Consider the following 18,370-nt stretch of genomic DNA (forward strand, 5'->3'; position numbering starts at 1 on the left):
GACTTGTTTTCCTCCACTAGGGCCTGGGGCTGGTCTATGCCGGCTGGTCCTTGAACATCAGCGGTCAGAGCCAGGCACCTCCTCCTCCTGCAGAGCCCTGGAGCCAGGTGTCCAAGAAGGCTGCCATGGGCCACGGCCCCCAAATTAGACGGGGTGCCTAAAACCTGTCGTTTCTCCTCTCTGGATTTGGGTCTGGCTGTGAAATGGGGACGGTAATACCTACCGCACAGCGTTCCTCGGATTCAGTGGGAAGATGCCTGGGCCAGGCGGGTGGACTGAGCACGTCGCGGTGGTTTCCAGAACGCCCTCCCCAGGACCGGTGCTCCGGGCTGGCTCCTCTGCCGGAGTCCGGCCACGGGCGTGTGCCCCCGGGTTACAGGGCATACTCAGCCCAAGGAGATCTTTTCGCAATCTGGTTTCTTTCCTGGAAAAGTCTCCTCTTTCACCCTAGGTGTTCGCCGCCGCCGGACCGTCAGGAAGGAGGCGCCCATGTACCGCCCACCGAGGCCCCTTGGTTTAGCCCGCGAGCTCGATCGCCCGCTCACAGACGACGACGCGGGGGGCCCTCGCGCTCTCGCCAGCCCGTCCGCCCCTGCTCTGGCGCCCGGGCACCGTGACAGCCCACGTCTCGGGTAGCACAGCTGGGCTCAAGGCCCCGACCCCTCCTTCCGCTTCCGGCCTCGGCCCCGCCTCCGCCGGAAGCACATCCGGAGGTGGGCGGGGCCTGCACTCGAAACGTGAGGTCTGGCGCGTCTGCCGGCGCGCGGGGATGACGCGCGGCGGTAGCGGCCAATGGGGAATGGCGCTAGCCGGCGCGCCCGCCCCCGCCCAGCCCCGCCCCGGCCCGGCGTCGGGCCGTCGGACGGGCGGGAAGGGGCGGCCGCTGGGCAGGATGGCGGCGGCGGCGGCGGCGGCGGGCTCGGGCTCGGGCTCGGGCTCCGGCGCGGGGGGCTCGGGCGCGGCAGGCGGCGGCGGCGGGGCGCGCGAGGGCGCGCGGGTGGCGGCGCTGTGCCTGCTGTGGTACGCGCTGAGCGCGGGCGGCAACGTGGTCAACAAAGTGATCCTGAGCGCCTTCCCGTTCCCGGTGACCGTGTCGCTGTGCCACATCCTGGCGCTGTGCGCGGGGCTCCCGCCGCTGCTGCGCGCCTGGCGCGTGCCCCCCGCGCCGCCCGTCTCGGGCGCGGGGCCCGGCCCGCACCAGTCGCCCGGCCCGCTGCTGCCGCCGCGCTTCTACCCGCGCTACGTGCTGCCGCTCGCCTTCGGCAAGTACTTCGCGTCCGTGTCTGCGCACGTCAGCATCTGGAAGGTGCCCGTGTCCTACGCGCACACCGGTGGGTGCGGCGCCCGGCCTGGGGGCGGCGGCCGGGGCGTGCCGGCCGGGGCTCGGGCACAGGGGTAGGAGTCCGCCGGCCGGGGAGCGTCCCACCGGGCCGAGAAGCCGGCAGAGGGCCCGCCGAGGCTTTCGGTAGGGGAGGGACGCGCACAGGGCTCTCGGGGAGGCAGGGGGCTGAGCCGGGCAGACCACAGCTGTGGAGGTGGACCGGCCTCCCTGGGTGGCCCCCGGGGGCTCGGGCAGCAGCCTGAGTGCCCTTCCTCTCTTTGCAGTCAAGGCCACCATGCCCATCTGGGTGGTCCTCCTGTCCCGGATCATCATGAAGGAGAAGCAGAGCACCAAGGTAACCCGAGGCCCGGGTTCTGGACAGATGGGGATCGGCGGCTGCCCAACTGGTGACGTGGTGCAGGCTGCTGGTCTGAAGGCTGTCAGGCTGCTTGTCAAATAAGGAAGTCAGTGTAGAGGCCTCCAAAGGCCTTTTTACTGCCAGTGCTCTAGAATCACCCTGCGGGCAGTGGTATGTGGAGTGTTGTGTCCCTCTGTGAGCTCTCCTCTGTGGTCTTAAGAACACTGTTGACCCTCAGGTTCAGTTTTCCTCCCTGTTTCGATTCCCCACCAGGGGTTGCTGGTGGGCGATGGCTTGGCCACATCTTGGCAAGGCAGCCCCTGCGCTGCCCCTCCAGTGGAACCAGGGATGGAACAGAACTCTAAAACAGACAGGTTTTCACTTCTTTATAAGAGGGAGTGGTCAGAGGATTTCTGGGACTCGAACCAAGATGCTGAATCAAAGGAGTTTGATTTGGGTAAAATCCAGCAAAGTCTTAGAAATTAAAACAGCCAGGAGTTGTGATTGGGAATGGAAGTGAAAGCAGCACGCACCACTAAGGGCTACGTAGGACGATGCGTTTGGCAGAGTCCTGGGTCTGTTCAAGATGCCAAGCCAGGGTATTTCCTGGCTTGGGGCAAGAGAAACCATGGCTTTAGCCAGAGGCCACCTTGCCCTGTGTCCTTAAGTGGAAGTTGGACTCTTATTTTCCCAGCTGGAATCCATTTCTTGCCGGACACAGCACCTCTTTTTCAAGTGGTTGGTTTCTGGCATCTTGTATTTTATATAACTTAGAGCAGCAGTGCCCTGGATCAGCTTATAGAAATTGGGCCACTTCAGGCTGATTTTATTTTTTTATTCCAGCCTATCTTTATCCCAGCAAGACCTGCCTGTGCTCTGGGGCCCGCCCCGCCAGGGTGACGTCAGGGTGACTTGCCTCCCTGGGGTCGGAGTTGCCTGAGAGGTGTGCAGCTGCACCACTTGATAGCGTATCTTGTTTATCAGGTTTCCCCGTTGTACAGGACATTGTACCCAGGTTGGGCAAGGAGCCGGAAACTTCACACAGTGAGAAACGACTGGGGATTGGCCCTCTGAGGCAGACAAACTAATGATAATGACGTGATAGCTTTGTAGGGACCCACCCTGTGAGGCAGATAAGGCAGGTAGTCGTCATTCCTGATCTCAGGAGAAGAAATAGGACTTCAGAGGAGAGAGGCGCGTGTCTGAGGGCCACCGCCAGTAGTGGGGGAGCTGGAATTCAGGTCTCCCAGGCCACAGCCCTTGTCCTGCCCTCCCGGGGCCATCACCATCACCTCCTAAGGGTGTTCTGCCTTGCCTTAAGAGTCTTCTTTGTAGGACAAGGTTGAGCTGGGAGTCAGTGGATCCCAGTAGATCCTGGAAGTTGGGAGCCACTTAACTGGCAGGCCGTGGCACGCTGGACCTTCTAGAAGGCCTCCTGTCATTCAGCTGGCAGGTATTGAGTGCCTACCGTGTGCCAGGCACCTGGCTAAAGCAACAAACAAGAACCTGTGGTAGAATTGTGTCCAGTCTAACAGGGACCAGATGATTGAAAGGACAGTTAGCGCCAGTGCTGAGCGCTCCGTCAGGGAAGCCCAGGCAGCAGCTGGCGGCGGGGGGACACAGCACAGGAACCTATGGGGTAGAGCTGGGTGGCCTGAGACCTGAGGGGAAATGTCACCAATGGGAGGAAGCATCCACGGGGTGTCCTTGCCGGGAGTAACCGAGCTGGAGGAACCCGAAATAAGAGGGAACAAGGGATCCTCTCAGAGGATCGAGGTTGCAAACTCTGGTGTGTTTGCGGCAGCTGAAGAGATGGGTAAGGTTAGGACCAGCCCAGGTCTGTGCCCCTGAGCAGAGGCTCTTAATGGGGGTGATGGTTTAGGGGTGGGGCAGCCCGCAAACACACAAGCCCTGCCCCAGGTGGTCTGATGACCATCTGCCCCCAGCCACCCCTAGAGCATCACTGGCGGCCCACAGGGGCAGGGGGTGTCCCTTTGGTGAGGGGAGAGAGTGGGGGAGCTTTCATCCGGGCATGTATGGTGGGCGGCCCGGCTCCAGGCTGCCCCATCAGCCCCTCTGCTGTGCTCCCACAGGTGTACTTGTCACTCATCCCCATCATCAGTGGTGTCCTGCTGGCCACTGTCACCGAGTTGTCTTTCGACATGTGGGGGCTCGTCAGCGCCCTCGCTGCCACGCTGTGCTTCTCCCTGCAGAACATATTCTCCAAAAAGGTACGCGGCCATCATCACGGATGTGCATGGCGCCCCGGGGGTGCGCGGGTGGCAGACTGGTGGCATTTGAGATGCCAGCCGAGTGGTGATTTTTCTTGAGTGTGGGAGCAAAAGAATCCTTACTGCCATTCTGCTGATCTTCTGTTTGCTGCTTTTTTAAAAGTTTATGTTTATCTATTACAAAATTAACACATGCTCCGTGTGAGAAAATAGAGAAAAGCCCAACTAAAAAAAAAAATTTTTTTTTTAACTTATTGAGCATCTACTGTATGCCAGCCACTGTGATGGGTGCTCAAGAGGAAGAATCAAAAGAGACCTGTCCCCTGCCCAGGGATTTCCACTTTACCGAGTCAGATCACAGTGCAGTCTCCTAAAGATAGCTACTATTGATGTAATGTTTCTTCTGCACATTTCTTAGAGTTACAGTATATAGATATATTAGAAATTTTGCTTTGCTCATTTGCTGTTTTATCATAGCATCTTCCCATATCATTAGTAGTTATTGCTATTGAATCTATAACAATCACATGGTTTTCAGGTAGCACGGTTAACATTGTTAGGTCCCCTATTGGAAATACAATTTATTTCCATCTTTTCGTTGTAATGTAGAAATGATCTTTGTGCGTGATGTTTTCTCGTCTCTCGGGTTATTTTCTTATGGTATGTTTACAGTTCTCAGATCAGAGGGGATGAGACATTCATGGCTCTGGTTATAGTTTGTCTGGTTGTATTCTGGAAAGGATATACCAATTTAGACTTAAACCAGAGAGATTTCAGAGTGCCTGTTTCATTGCATCTTCACCAACATTGAGTGCTACTGTTTTTTTGTTTGTTTGCTTATTTGTTTGTTTGTTTTTTTCTTTTCTTTTCTTTTCTTGGTCCTTTACACATGGAACATGGTGCTTGTTTTGGGCATGTGCCGTGTACCTCCTCACAGATGCGCTCGCAGGCCTGGTGTTCAAGGTCGGATGTAGGGGTGAATGTGCAGTGGCTGCGCTTGGGGCCTGCGTAACTGGAGCCCTTCTTGCCACATACAGTTTCCATCAGCCTTTAAAGTGGCCTTCTGTCCTCAGGTGTTGAGAGACTCGCGGATCCACCATCTGCGGCTGCTCAGCATCCTGGGCTGCCACGCCGTCTTCTTCATGATCCCCACCTGGGTCCTGGTAGACCTCTCGGCTTTCCTGGTCAGCAGCGACTTGGTGAGTTGGCCGGCACTGAGAACTTGCCCTTTTCCTAGACAAGTTCCCAAACAGGTGCTTTGTTCTTTGGGAGCTACGGCTCCATGTTGACTTTGGGGTGTTTCCTGGCATCTGCCAGCCTGCCCTTTCAGCACTTGGCCCTTTGTGATGACTCAGGCTGCCCGCAGCCAAGGAGGAAGTGGGCTTCCTTTGCGTTGCCGTCTCCAGCGTGCTTGATTCCAGCTGCTGACAGCAGCTGCGTTTATGCCAGTAGCATCAAGGAAGGAAAAAAATGCCAGCATAGGTGACTCTTTCCTGTCCTGACAGTGCAGTTCAGATCTCACTTTGACTTTCTAAAACTGCGCACAGCTCGATTTCTTCCCGGTCCATATTTCCATTTACTCCAGATGGAATCTTCCCACCACCTATAGGGTCAGCCTCCAGAGGATGTGTCAGAAACTAACACAGGAAGGCCAGGCAAGGTGGCTCTTGCCTGTAATCTCAGTGCTTTGGTTGGCTGAGGCAAGAGGATCGCTTAATCCCAGGAGTTCGAGACCAGTCTGGGCAAGAGCAAGACCCCACCCATCTTTACAAAAAACAGAAAAATTAGCCAAGCATGGTAGTGTGCACCTATATAGTCCCAGCTACTCAGGAAGCTGAGGCAGGAGGATGGCTTGAGCCCAAGAGTTTGAAGTTGCTGTGAGCTAGGCTGACGCCACAGCACTCTAGCCCAGGCAACAGAGTGAGACTCTGTCTCAAAAATAAATAAATAAATAAAGATGTGCAATCGGAATACTGTGTTCTAAGATCACCTGGAAAGATTGTGTTCACAGTGTGCCCGGTCCTTAACTTGTTACGCACTTGGGTTCATTTACTTCTGTTGTTTTCAGTTTTTAGCAATTGACTTTCCTCCTACACACTGAATGTGTAAAGTCTTTGTAGTTCCAAAGCCAAACTGTGTAACAAGGTTTTCTCAAAGAAATCTGGCCCCTCACTCCCTGCCTTCACCCCGTCCCTCCTTCCCCTATAGGTGACAATCTTTATGCTCCTGGTTCACCCTTTCCATATTTTTTTTTTTGTAAATAAAGCAAATTTACTTATATATTCATACCCTCCCTCCTTCTTACACAGAAAGTGACCTTTTTACATAAAGAGCGCTCTGTATCGGCGGGTTCCACATCTACGATTCAACCAACCTTGAATCAGAAATGTTCAGGGGGACAAAAATAACAATACAACAATAAAAAACATAAGTTGTCAAATAGCCGGGCTATAAAAAAATAAATAAGTTAAAAAACTCAATAGACTGTAACAAGCCTTTACATGGCATTTACATCAGGCATCTGAGCACCGTGGATTTGGGTGTCCACGGGGCGTCTTGGGACAAACCCCCCTCGGATACCAAGGGCAGCCGTGCTACTGCGCACCTCGCCTTTTGTGCTCAGTAGGTCCTGGAGATCTCTCCTCGTCGATGCGCACGTCCTTTCTCGTTTGTTCCGTGGGCTGTGTCGTATTGGGCTGTGTCGTATAGCCCATGGGCCTGCTGCTCGCTCTCATCGTGTTCTGTGTTAACAACTCACTGGTGCTTGTCTGTGTGGCCACACAGACGTGAACGTGTAGGCTTTTTTTTTTTTTTTTTTAGTTCTAGTGATTATCTTTTTAGGTGTACTCCAGTAACCTCTTTTTCTTAGTTAAGGCTCCATATGTATATATTTTTAATTATGAGTGGGCCCTTGTATATTTTAACAGCAGCCCTAGGAACACACGGTATTCAACCATGTTGCAGCCTGAAGGTGGGGTTCCCACGTACCTGGGCTCCTCCCCTTTGTCCAGCGTCTGCCACCTAGACACACGCAGGCGGCAGGTTGGTCGGCGCTGCTGTCCCCGTCCCGTGCTCCGGAATGGGAGCGCGTCAGCCGGTGTCTGGTGCTCACCGCCTTACCAAGAATTGAAGGCTGGAGCAGGCGATTCCCAGAGATGCCCGGCCCAGTGAGAGCCAGGCAGGGTTGCTAGATTCCCCCGGCGGGTGTCCAGTATTGAAATTTGGACAGAATGCACGTAACAGCTGCTTGAGAACTGAAAAGTAAACGGTCGCAGGCAGATGGAAGGGGAAGACCAGCATCCTGGCTAAGTGCCTCTGAGCCAGCGGTGAGTTTGCTATTCTTTTCTTTCCTGTGATCCAGCCTAGACTTGAGGCAGCCCAAAATGTGGAAGTGGGTACTGAGTGAGGACAGAGAAGCCCTCTGCGTGGAGCTTGGACCGTGGGAAAGGGGATCCCTGCCCTCAGAGAGAGGGGGAGAAATCCCCCGCTGGGATTTTCTGTTTTTCCTTCACTGTCTTCAGCCGAGACCCCCGACAATCCCCTTGTGCCGGTGGCAGCAGAGGCCCACGGGCACCTAAAACCCCGGGAGAGGGGAACCTTCCTCTGCAGGCCGAGGAAATGTGGTCCTAGGAGGAAGAGATTAGCTCCGTTGCCCTTTTTTCCCCTTTCTTCATGCTCTCGCTGCTCGGCCTCCAAGTGGGAGTGAGGTCACGGGGAGTACCCAGCACATGCGGTGGGTAAGCCCCAGCTTCCTGACTGGAGGACTGGAAAGGGGGAGCCCCAGGAAACCGGAAAGAACCAGGAGATCACGGGGAAGGAGGAGCTCGGGAAAGCGACCTCATCAAGCAGTTCGTGGAGTCCTGGGCTCCGCGCTGAGCCGTGCCACGTGAGGATCGGACCCTACACGGCAGATCGAAAACTGAAGACAGGATAGATTACTGCCCTGGTTTGAGACTGACCATGGGGCAGCACGCTCAGGATGGAGCCAGACCCACTCCACAGACTTTGAACAGAACTGACATTGGAACCACAACCTACAGAAGGCTGGTCAGGCTTGTAGTTAGTGTCAGTTGCCTGTTAAAGTGACATTTCTTCGGAGGATTTAAATAAGACCCAGTGTCCTATAATATGCCAGATGTTCAAGATGCAATCCAAAATCACTTTGCATATGAAGAACCAGGAAAATTCAAGGTTGTGTGGGCAAAGAATCAGTGGATGCCAACAGCGAGATGACACAGATGTTAGCATTAACAGACAAAGAATTTACAGCAGTGATTGTAATCATGCTCAAAGAAGTAAGGACAAACACTCTGGATACAAATGGGAAGAAACAGAAGATAGATGCAAGAGCCAAATAGAAAAAAAGCAATAACTTAAAAAGACTCATTGGATTGGACTAATTAGCAGAATAGAGGTAACAGGAAGTAGTCAATAACTTGGAAATAGATCAGTAGAAATTACAAAGTTTGAACAATAGAGAGAAAAAGATTAAGAGATATTAGACAGATGAGACCAGCCTAGGCAACATAGCAAGATCTTGTCTCTACAAAAAAAAATTTTTTTTAAAGATTAGCTGGGCGTGATGGCACAAACCTGTAGTCCCAGCCACTTGGGAGGCTGAGGCTGGAGGATCCCTTGAGCCCAGGAGTTCCAGGCTACAGTGAACTATGATCATACCACTGCACTTCAGCCTGGGCCACAGAGTGAGACTATTTCTAAAAGAATAGACAGTGAGATAGATTGAGTAGATAACAGAGCCTTAGGGATAATACCAAAATGGGCCAACATTTGTAAAATTCGAGTCCCCAAAGGAGAGAAAAAAGTTTGGCACCTTAAAGTACTAAAACTGAATAACTGTCAACCCAGAATTCTATGCCCAGCATATATGGAATCTCTGTGGTCGGTGGAATTGTGGAAAGTCAGCAGGGATAAACAGGACTGCACACCACCAACTGGATGTCTCGCTGACATTTATAGAGCAGTAAACAATAGCAGGACAGATGTTCTTTTCAAGTACACATGGAACATTCGCTAAGATAGACCATATTCTGTGTCATAAAACAAACCTTAACAAATTTAAAAGGCTTGAAATTATTCAACGTATATTCTCTGACCATAATGGAATTAGAAGTCACTAACAGGTAACAGGAAAATAACCAAACACTTGGACATTAAACAGCATATTTCTAAATAATCCATGGGCCAGAGAGGAAAACAGGAGAAAAAATCTTCATGACTTGGTATTTGTTCTTAGACATCACACCAAAAGCAAAGTCCATACAAGAAAAAATGTGATAGATGGGCCTTCATCCAGATAAAAAACTTGCTCTTTGAAAACACTTAAGTATTCGAAAAGACGAGCTGTAGCCTGGGGCAAAATATTTGCAAATGACACACCCTCCCAGGGGACTTGTGTTAAGCATATGGAAAGAACTCTCAAAACTCAGTAATAATAACCCAATTAAAAAACAGGTGAGGCCGAGTGTGGTGGCTCATGCCTGTAATCCTAGCATTCTAGGAGGCCGAGGCAGGAGGAGCACTTGAGCTCAGGAGTTCAAGACCAGCCAGAGAAAGAGCAAGACCCTGTCTCTACTAAAAGTAGAAAAATTAGCTAGACGTGGTAGTGCTCACCTGTAGTCCCAGCTACTCGGAAGGCTGAAGCAGGAAGATCGCTTAAGTCCAGGAGTTTGAGGTTGCTGTGAGCTACAATGACGCCACGGCGACAGAGCAAGACTCTGTCTCAACAACAACAACAAAAACAGGCAAAAACTTGGACGTGTCACCATTGAGAATATACAGAGGGATATAAATAAGTACATGAATATGTTTGACATCAATAGCCCTTAGGGAAATTCAGATCCAAACCATAAGGGATACCAATTCATACCTACTAGAATGGCCAAAATATAATGTGGCTAAAATACCAAGGGTTGGGCACAACTGGAACTCTCATTTGTTGTTCTATCAGTCACCCCGGGGAGGGAGCCCTGGGGAGCAGGCCGCTGGCCCCGAAAGCACCCTAGTGGACTCCAGTGCCTCTCGGGGGCTGTCTGACTCCAGCGAGGTACCTAGCACAGGTGAACGGACTTGGATTTGGGGGTTCAGGTCTTGATTTGGTTGGCTTTGAGGAAGTCACCTAAGTGTGTCTTCTCGCCGTTGGGAGGACCATGTGATCCTTCCCTCTTGGGGGTTGTGGACATGGAATCAGGCAGCCGTCCTGTGGCAGCTGCCAGCCAGTCACCATTGTCCTCAGGGGAGCCAGCGGTGGCCTGGGAATTGGCCACAGAGAGCAGGAGCCGCGGAGATGCTGGGACTTTGCTTGCTGCACCCGGCCACTCTGGGTTCTGCCCCGGAACCACAGGGACGTCCCAGGACTCCTGCCTGGGTCACAGACACTGGGGAGACTGGCAGCCCTGCCTGTGGCAACCTCTTGGTTTTCCGACCGGGAGAATGAACGGCTAGCGGGGTGAGATGGAGCAGGGGGCGTGGAGGCCCGTGCCTCCTGTTGCCCGGCCCCGAATAGGTGCCCAGCAGTACTCAGCAGCTGGGCTGATTCAGGGCGGTGCCTACCTGGTTCCCACCTGTCTGCCTGTCCTGGGACCAGCCCAGGCCCTTTGGGTGGTTCTGTGGTTAATCAGAGAAGTCCCATATTGGGGTCTTCACGCCCCGGGACCTCCTACCCTCGGGAATGCACATGCCCGGCAGGCAGACCCTTGCTCTGCCGACCCCGCCGCTCCTAGCTGTTCCCTGTCCAGGCTCGGGGGACAGCTTTCCTCTCGCCTTGCTCTGTTTCCCGTGGGCACCTGGCTCCACCTCTCTGAGCCTCCACTTCCTCGGCAGGAGATGGTGGGTGATTGTTGTGCTGTGCGGTGTTGTGGGGGTCAGAGGTCATGCACACGACGACACCCCTGGGCTTGCTGCCTGCCGACCGACCGTGGGGCCCCAGTGAGCCCCCTGCGTCCTCTCCCCGACCCCTGCCAGGTGGAGAGAGGGAGGGGACCGTCCCCTGCCATCCACTGAGCTGCTGTCCTTGCTCCCCGGTGTCCACAGACCTACGTCTCCCAGTGGCCCTGGACGCTGCTGCTCCTGGCCGTCAGCGGCTTCTGTAACTTCGCCCAGAATGTCATCGCCTTCAGCATCCTCAACCTCATCAGCCCCCTCAGCTACTCGGTCGCCAACGCCACCAAGAGAATCATGGTCATCACGGTGTCCCTGATCATGCTGCGCAACCCGGTCACCAGCACCAACGTCCTGGGCATGATGACGGCCATCCTGGGGGTGTTCCTGTACAACAAGGTGAGCCGGGGGTGGGGGCCGTGGAAGGACGGGGCCTCCTGGGAGCTGGGGGGGCTCCGGGTCCCAGCTTCGCCACTGACCGTGAGGCACGCCCGCCCTGCCCTGTCCGTCTTTTCCCCGCGCGGATGGTCCCGTGTCACTCCACTGTGCTCCCGGGCCTGCGAGGCTCGGCTGGGTTGGGTCTCCCTCCTCGGGAAGGGTCTGCGAGGTGTAGTGCTAAGTGCGTGGGGTCCAGCAGGGAGGACCTGCCGCCGCGTGCCCGCGTGCCCCTGGCTCGGAATCTCGAGCTCGCCTCTCCTCCGGGCGTGTCTGGGCAGCGGAGCCGACTGTCCCGTTGCTCTTTCCCGTGCAGACCAAGTACGACGCGAACCAGCAAGCACGGAAGCACCTCCTCCCCGTCTCGGCCGCAGACCTGAGCAGCAAGGAGCGGCACCGGAGCCCCACGGAGAAGCCCCACAACGGCCACCTCTTCCCGCAGCACGGCGGCTACCAGTACGGCCACAGCAGTGCCCTGGCGGGCCACTTCCAGTACAGCAGCCGGCAGGGCTACCCGAACTCGCACAGTGTGAACCGCTACGACGTGTAGAGCCCGGAGGACAGGAGCGACCGGGCCGTCGCGACTCCCTCCCCCGCCCCCAGCAGCATCAGGAACTTCTGACAGCCAGCGAATGCACCACCCGGCGCGGCCAGGGGACACGCGGAACTTCCTGACATCGGGAGACCCTGGGGGCAGCCGCAGGCTTGGGACAGAGGCAGATCTAAACGGGGAGACCGGCGAGACCGGCGTTGGACGCTCCCTCTTCCTGGAGTCTGTCGCCTGAGCGCCGTGTCCCTGCGGAGATCTTGGCCAAGTTGTACGTTTCGGTGTGGAGTTACCCCCAAGCAGCGCATCTGGGGGCTCTTGTTCTGCCGCACGGATGGCGTTCAGGGCCGCCATGGGAGCGACCATGGAGCTGGCGGGAGGTGGCTTCTGGGGGGGGCTTTCCCTCCACGACTCAGATGCGGGTGACGCAGGCACTGAGCGGACGAGGAGCCTGTTCACTCGGACGTCGCCAGCCCCGGAGACGGCCCGGCTTCCCACCCATCCCGTGGCCGTCTGCAGTCCCCGGCAGACGGTCCACAGTGCAGAAGCTGTCGCAGTTGGCGTCAGCTTCCGGGAGCTGGTTCCTGAGCCTGCGAGTGAGAGCCGGACGAGAGCCGGCCGCGCTGACCCAGAGGCAGGCACGGCCCCTCCCTCCGCCCTCTCCTCCCTTGCCAGAGCAGAGCCCTTATCCCGGGCCGGGAAGAAGGATCGATCTTGGAGGAATCATGTTCAGTACTTCAAGCTCTACTTAGGTGGCACTTGTTGTTTCTGCAGAAAAGTCTTCACTGGTTCTTGAAGACTGGGTAGGACGTTTGATAGGGAGGTCTTGATTTTATGATGATGTCGCATTTTTCTAAGGGAAATTTTGTAGTTGTGTGTTTGTGTTTCTGTCTCGATCCCCATGAGGGGATGACACGTTAGGACTGGCTTGTGGGTCAAAAACGGTTTTGTTTCTAAATGTTTAAAAACATGAAAAATTCCTATTCGTGATACCTGTCTGACAAATTTTGGTATTTAATAGGGAGCAATGAAGTAGGGATTGTTTTGTTTTATGTTTTAGAGATAGGGTCTTGCTATGTTGCCCAGGCTGGAGTGCAGTGGCACCATCATAGCTCACTGCAGCCTCGAATTCCTGTGTGCTGTGTTGCCCAGGCTGGTCTCAAACTCCTGGCCTCAAGCAGTCCTCCCACCTTGGCCTCCCTCAGTGCTGGGATTACAGGCGTGAGCCACTGCACCTGGCCACCGTGAAGTGTTCTGAATTCCTCTCTCAGTGACACAATTGCTGAAAATGAAATGAATTGAGAATATTAAGAATATTATCTTTTTTTTTTTCAAGAGACAGTCTCATTCTGCCACCTAAGCAGATATTAACTCATTTCTGGATGTCCAAGACATCCTCCTGCTCCAGCCTCCTGAGTACCTAGAACTACAGGTGTGCTCCACCACACCTTGCTAATTTAAAAACAATTTTTTTTTTTTTGAGACAGTCTCACTCTGTTAACTGGACTAGAGTGCCGTGGCGTCAGCCTAGCTCACAGCAACCTCCAACTCCTGGGCTCAGGCAATCCTCCTGCCTCAGCCTTTTGAGCAGCTGGGTCTACAGGCAAGAGCCACCACGCCCAGCTAATTTTTTCTATATGTTTTTAGTTGGCCAATTAATTTCTTTCTATTTTTAGTAGAGACAGGGTCTTGCTCTTGCTCAGGCCGGTTTCAAACTCCTGACCTTGAGTAATCCTCCTGCCTCGGCCTCCCAGAGTGTTAGGATTACAGGCGAGAGCCACCGCACCCAGCCTAAAAAATTTTGCTGTAGAGACGGGGTCTCGTTGTGTTGCCCAGACTGGTCTCAAACTCCTGGGCTCTAGCGATCCTCCACCATGGCCTCCCAAAGTGCTGGCGTTATAGGTGTGGCCGTGATTTTTTTCTTTTTAAAAAATCAACAGAAGTGCTAAACATTTTGCAAAATAGACAAGACCACAGTGTTTAGATTCCTTGACCTGTTTTTGTGTTTATGTTAGGACCTAACTCACGTCCTGGTTAAAAGGAGAAGGGGCGAGCACCAAGCCAGGGTTTGGTTTGCCAAATCAGATTCTCTGATCAGAATAAGTTGGGGTTTCGGCAGCATCCTATCAGGAAAATTATAGGGCCCCAGTAGGTAACCCTGTGCGCCAAGGTCCAGGTTGTGGGCTCGGTATTTTCTGGCTCCGTGAAAGGACCATGCCCTCACAGAGGGGACCGCTGGCTTGACCCGTGGGGTCTCTGGGGCTGGCTGTCTTCTTTCTGAAGCGCCGTGCCGGGCTCCCGCCAGCACTCGGGGAGAGCGAGCAGGAGAGGGGACAGCGATTCGCCCTTCATCTCCTAGCGGTGTTTTCCTGTTCAGAGAGGAAGTGGATGGAGCAGCTTATGTTTGACTCCTTTTTCTTTCTCTCTCTCTCTGTTTTTTTTTTTTTTTTTTGCTTTTGATTGGACTTTTGTATTTAAGATGTTGAGTTTTGTCAGCTTGTCAGTGGGCTACTCCCAGAGAGGTCGCCGGTTCCCCTACTTGCCCGTGTTGTGTGCTTTATAAAAAATACCTTGGCCCCAAGGTCTGAGATCATTGCAGTGTCAAGTGGGAAGAGGCGATCCTGGTGGGTGTTATTCGTGAAAAGAACGTTCTGTGCGCCTTCACCAGAGGCAGTAAGGTCTGCGGTTGAAATTTCCTCAGTGAATGGGGATAATTTTGCACTGTGAAGGTGTTACTGTAGTTGTCTATATGATGATAGTACCTGATTCTTGGACATACAGTTGAACTCCAAAATGAATTATGCCTCTTTCCAGGTTTAATGAAATTTCTGATGTTGCTGGAATTTGTAAATGAGTTTGTTTTCCTTTTCCAATGCAGGTTCTGCTGGAGAGGGGAAATGACTGGTTTTATTATGGTTTATAAATTAATAAACGGGATGTTTAATTCTGTACATACACTGGAATGAATGAGACAATCGTATTAGACCAAATCATCAGATCTCAAAAGACAAAGGTGTATTTTTGAGACTTGAAGGTTCTGAAGTGGCGGCCTCTCCAAGGCTGGTTTCCTTAGCCACTCGGGGCCCCACTGCTGCGTCGTTGGCATTCGCAGCTGTGTCCTTGCCTTCCTCCTTGCCGCTGGGGTTTGCGGCAGAGAATTCGGTTTACCCATCCGTGGTGTGGTCTGGCCCGCAGCACCAACTCTAACCCAACTCCTTCGTCTTGCGGAAGGAGACAGTGCGGCTCAGAGGGCATTAAATAGCATTTGTTGACTGTTACCAGACTCGGTGTGGAATTTTTAGGCACCTTATTTTTAAGTCATTCGTTACAGGGAAAATACAACCCCTGTTACAAAGGAGACGAGCCAGACCTGCTCCGGTGAAGACGCACGTGGGAGTTTGTGAATCTTGCTGTGTCCAGCGACATCACGCCACACACAGCAGGCCGCTCGTTACTGCCGGGCACGGCTGCACCCCGACACCTTCCCGTCTAACAGCCTGAAGGGCGCAGAACATTAAATTATTAAAAGACCAGAATAGTGTTAGACTTTTTTTTTTTTTTTCAGTTGTCACCTGCTTTCAAGACTTAAATGCCACAGACTGGTCTGTGGGAATGACACTGTGTATAGTCACTGATGGCGTTTACCAAAAACAAGTAACAGTCTCCAGGGACTCAAGATGGGTCCCAGCTGGCCAGTGAGGGACTCGTTTTAAGTCACCCTGTCTTCAGTGTCCCAGCAACAGAACGTAGAAGAGGTAGAAAGAACAAAGTGACTTGGCTGTCATGTGCAGGTGTACTGCAACCTTTTTTTATTCTTCCAAGCCAAAAATTAGGACATGCGATTTAGTTTATGAAACCGGATAAAATTAGAATCAGAGCCTAACAGGCGATGGCATGCCTTGATTGAACAGAATGGCACAGGAAATCCAGGAAGGCCGTGGCAGCTGTGCTTAGGAACTGCTGCTGAGTAGTGACCGCTGGGACTGGAGCACCCGCCACGTGCCTGGCGCAGTGAGCTCTTCATGCACGATCCTTATGATACCTTTGCATGAGGTTTACTAGCCTATTTTTTTTTTTTTTTTTTTTTTTTTGAGACAGAGTCTCGCTTTCTTGCCTAGGCTAGAGTGAGTGCCGTGGCGTTAGCCTAGCTCACAGCAACCTCAAACTCCTGGGCTCAAGCGATCCTGCTGCCTCAGCCTCCCGCGTAGCTGGGACTACAGGCATGAGCCACCATGCCCGGCTGATTTTTATATTATATATATTAGTTGGCCAATTAATTTCTTTCTATTTTTATGGTAGAGACGGGGTCTCGCTCAGGCTGGTTTTGAACTCCTGACCTTGAGCAATCCGCCCGCCTCGGCCTCCCAGAGTGCTAGGATTACAGGCGTGAGCCACCGCGCCCGGCCCTATTTTTTTTTTTTTACAGGCGGAATACAAGGTCCAAGGGCCAAGTGACTTGTCTGGGGCCACACAGCTGCCTAAATCTGACTCCAAAGCCCATTTCCCCACATATCACTCAAACCATTCTCAACAAAATTTCTTTCAAACACCGTTGGTGAAAGGTTGTGGGTTTCTGCTGAAACAATTGCCCGCGTCCTTGTAATTCATAACCTGTCTGGCTCAGCAATTTACGAAGCACTTACTTTGCGCCAGGCAACAGGAAACAGGTATGTAAGCCTCCTACCTTCAAAGCACTCAGTTTAACTTACAGATGTGTGGCTGAGTACCACAGGGTACCGTGTTGGAGGTACGTAAACAATGCCAAAGAAGCAGGGATTTGAGGGGCATAGGGGAATTTTTTTATTTGACTTGTATTTGCAATTCCAGGGGGTCAGAACCCAAGAGGTTTGCAGAGTGGGCAGTGGAGGCAGAGAAAGTTAAGCATGGCCCATGGAACAGGCCTGGCGCCCAGGAGTGTCTGTCACTAAGCCCAGGGCCTTTCTCCCTGCATAGCAGCAGTGGCTGGGTTTTCTCCCTTTGTCATGTGCTCCCAAGTGTGAGCAGGACCAAAGGTGCAGCCTCTCACTGCACTTGCCCAGGCCTCACTGCAGGTCAGGCCCTAAAAGCCTTCCCATCTGGACCACTCACGTGGCTTTGCAGTCTGCTTCTGTGATTACAACAGGGCCTCGAGGCTCTGCCCTGGGGTGGGGTCGCCACTGCTTAGCAAGGGGTCAGTCAGGTCCTGTTCTGCTTAGAAACAGCTCTGTTGAGACCCCAGCCAGACACCAGAGTCCTGATTCCCCCTTAGGTAATGACCTCTCCCAGACACTGGAATACTGTCTGCCTTCCCTAGGCACCTCTTTGTGACCCCCAGTTTGCTGGTGACATGTGGCCAGTCAGTCAGGCCCAAGGAGTGCTCCTTGCCCCAGGACAGAGGCCCTCTCCAATGTCCCCCAGACTGAAACTCTCTTCCCAGGGCAGGACAGGAGCGTCTCTGTTCCCAAACCCTGCTTCCTGTTGTGGCTTCAGCTAGCTGAGACATGCAGATCAGTAACTGCAGGACGCCTAGTGAGTCACACACGCTGTGGCTTCACTGAGGCTATCAGTCTGGTCTAGATCTCCTCAGTCACCCTTACATTTTAAATAACTTACTGCCAATATTATTTTTTAAGTATGAAACAAATTGTTATTTTTAAAAAATTACCTGTACTATGCACATGTCAGAAAGACTGAGGTAGATGCCTAAACAAAAGGGAACTTCCACAGTGTCGAGTGAGATATATAAGCGTGCTTGTGAATACATAGCTTGTATCTGGAAAAAGACAAGAAATTAGACAACAGCACTAACCTCTAAAGAGGATATGTCTTCTCAAAACGGCATATTATTTTATAACTAGCTCTTTGGGAAAAAGAAAAAAGCTAATATGCCAAGAACATCTCCCCATGTTATTAAATAATTCTCCCTTGATTTTGTGTCTGTGTACATGGCATGCTAGGAGGGTGAGTTTTTCAAAGGATGTGTGCATATGGCTTTACACTTCTCCCCACTTTCCTTCTTGGGGGGGGGTCCCTTCAGTGGGTTCATCTCACTCGGGGGGTGCACATTTCACTTGTTTTACTTAAAACTCTTGTAGTTTCCAGTTCTTGGAAAACATCTCTGCAGCGGCCTCTACTCCGCCAGCTCTTTCTACTGCTTTCTTCTCACCAATGGATTCTGATTCGCCCCTTGAAATGAGTTCGGGAGAGGCCCCCGTGAGCCTCAGATAAATGGCATTTTCAACAGTCTGAAATGAATGTCTGGAAGTAATCACCATGGGTGTACTATCTTTCTGGAGAGCAATCGCGCAATTTTCAGCATTGAGTGTGCTCACCGTTTGAAGTCAACACGAGTTATATACGCTAAGACACTCTGATATAGTGGCCTAAAAATGGAACCAACCCAAGAGACTCCGTAGAGTCCCGCTTCCAGTAAATTGTGGTGAATCCCACCTTCAGAGTCCCACTTCAGAATGACAGTCCAGATAGATTAGCCTGTTTTGATTAGATCGTGTTAAGAATCTGACAGATGCTGTGCATCTTTAACCCACGAAAAGGTATGCATGCACAGCCTTGCTATCAGTTCCATGAATTGTGGTTCCCTG

General features: G+C 52.7%; 1 protein-coding gene across 1 annotated transcript; it reads left to right on the plus strand.

The window, feature by feature from the left end:
* Window positions 1–888: 888 nt before the first annotated feature.
* On the plus strand, window positions 889–15,065 carry SLC35E1 (solute carrier family 35 member E1). The gene is made up of 6 exons (XM_012758398.2): window positions 889–1,331; window positions 1,606–1,676; window positions 3,773–3,910; window positions 4,984–5,109; window positions 10,961–11,206; window positions 11,559–15,065. Exons 1-6 carry the CDS (start codon window positions 893–895, stop codon window positions 11,790–11,792), a joined length of 1,254 nt encoding a protein of 417 aa, XP_012613852.2. The 5' UTR covers window positions 889–892; the 3' UTR covers window positions 11,793–15,065.
* The last annotated feature ends 3,305 nt before the right edge of the window (window positions 15,066–18,370 follow it).

The sequence above is a fragment of the Microcebus murinus genome, chromosome 4 (assembly GCF_040939455.1).
Source record: "Microcebus murinus isolate Inina chromosome 4, M.murinus_Inina_mat1.0, whole genome shotgun sequence".
Taxonomy (NCBI): domain Eukaryota; kingdom Metazoa; phylum Chordata; class Mammalia; order Primates; family Cheirogaleidae; genus Microcebus; species Microcebus murinus.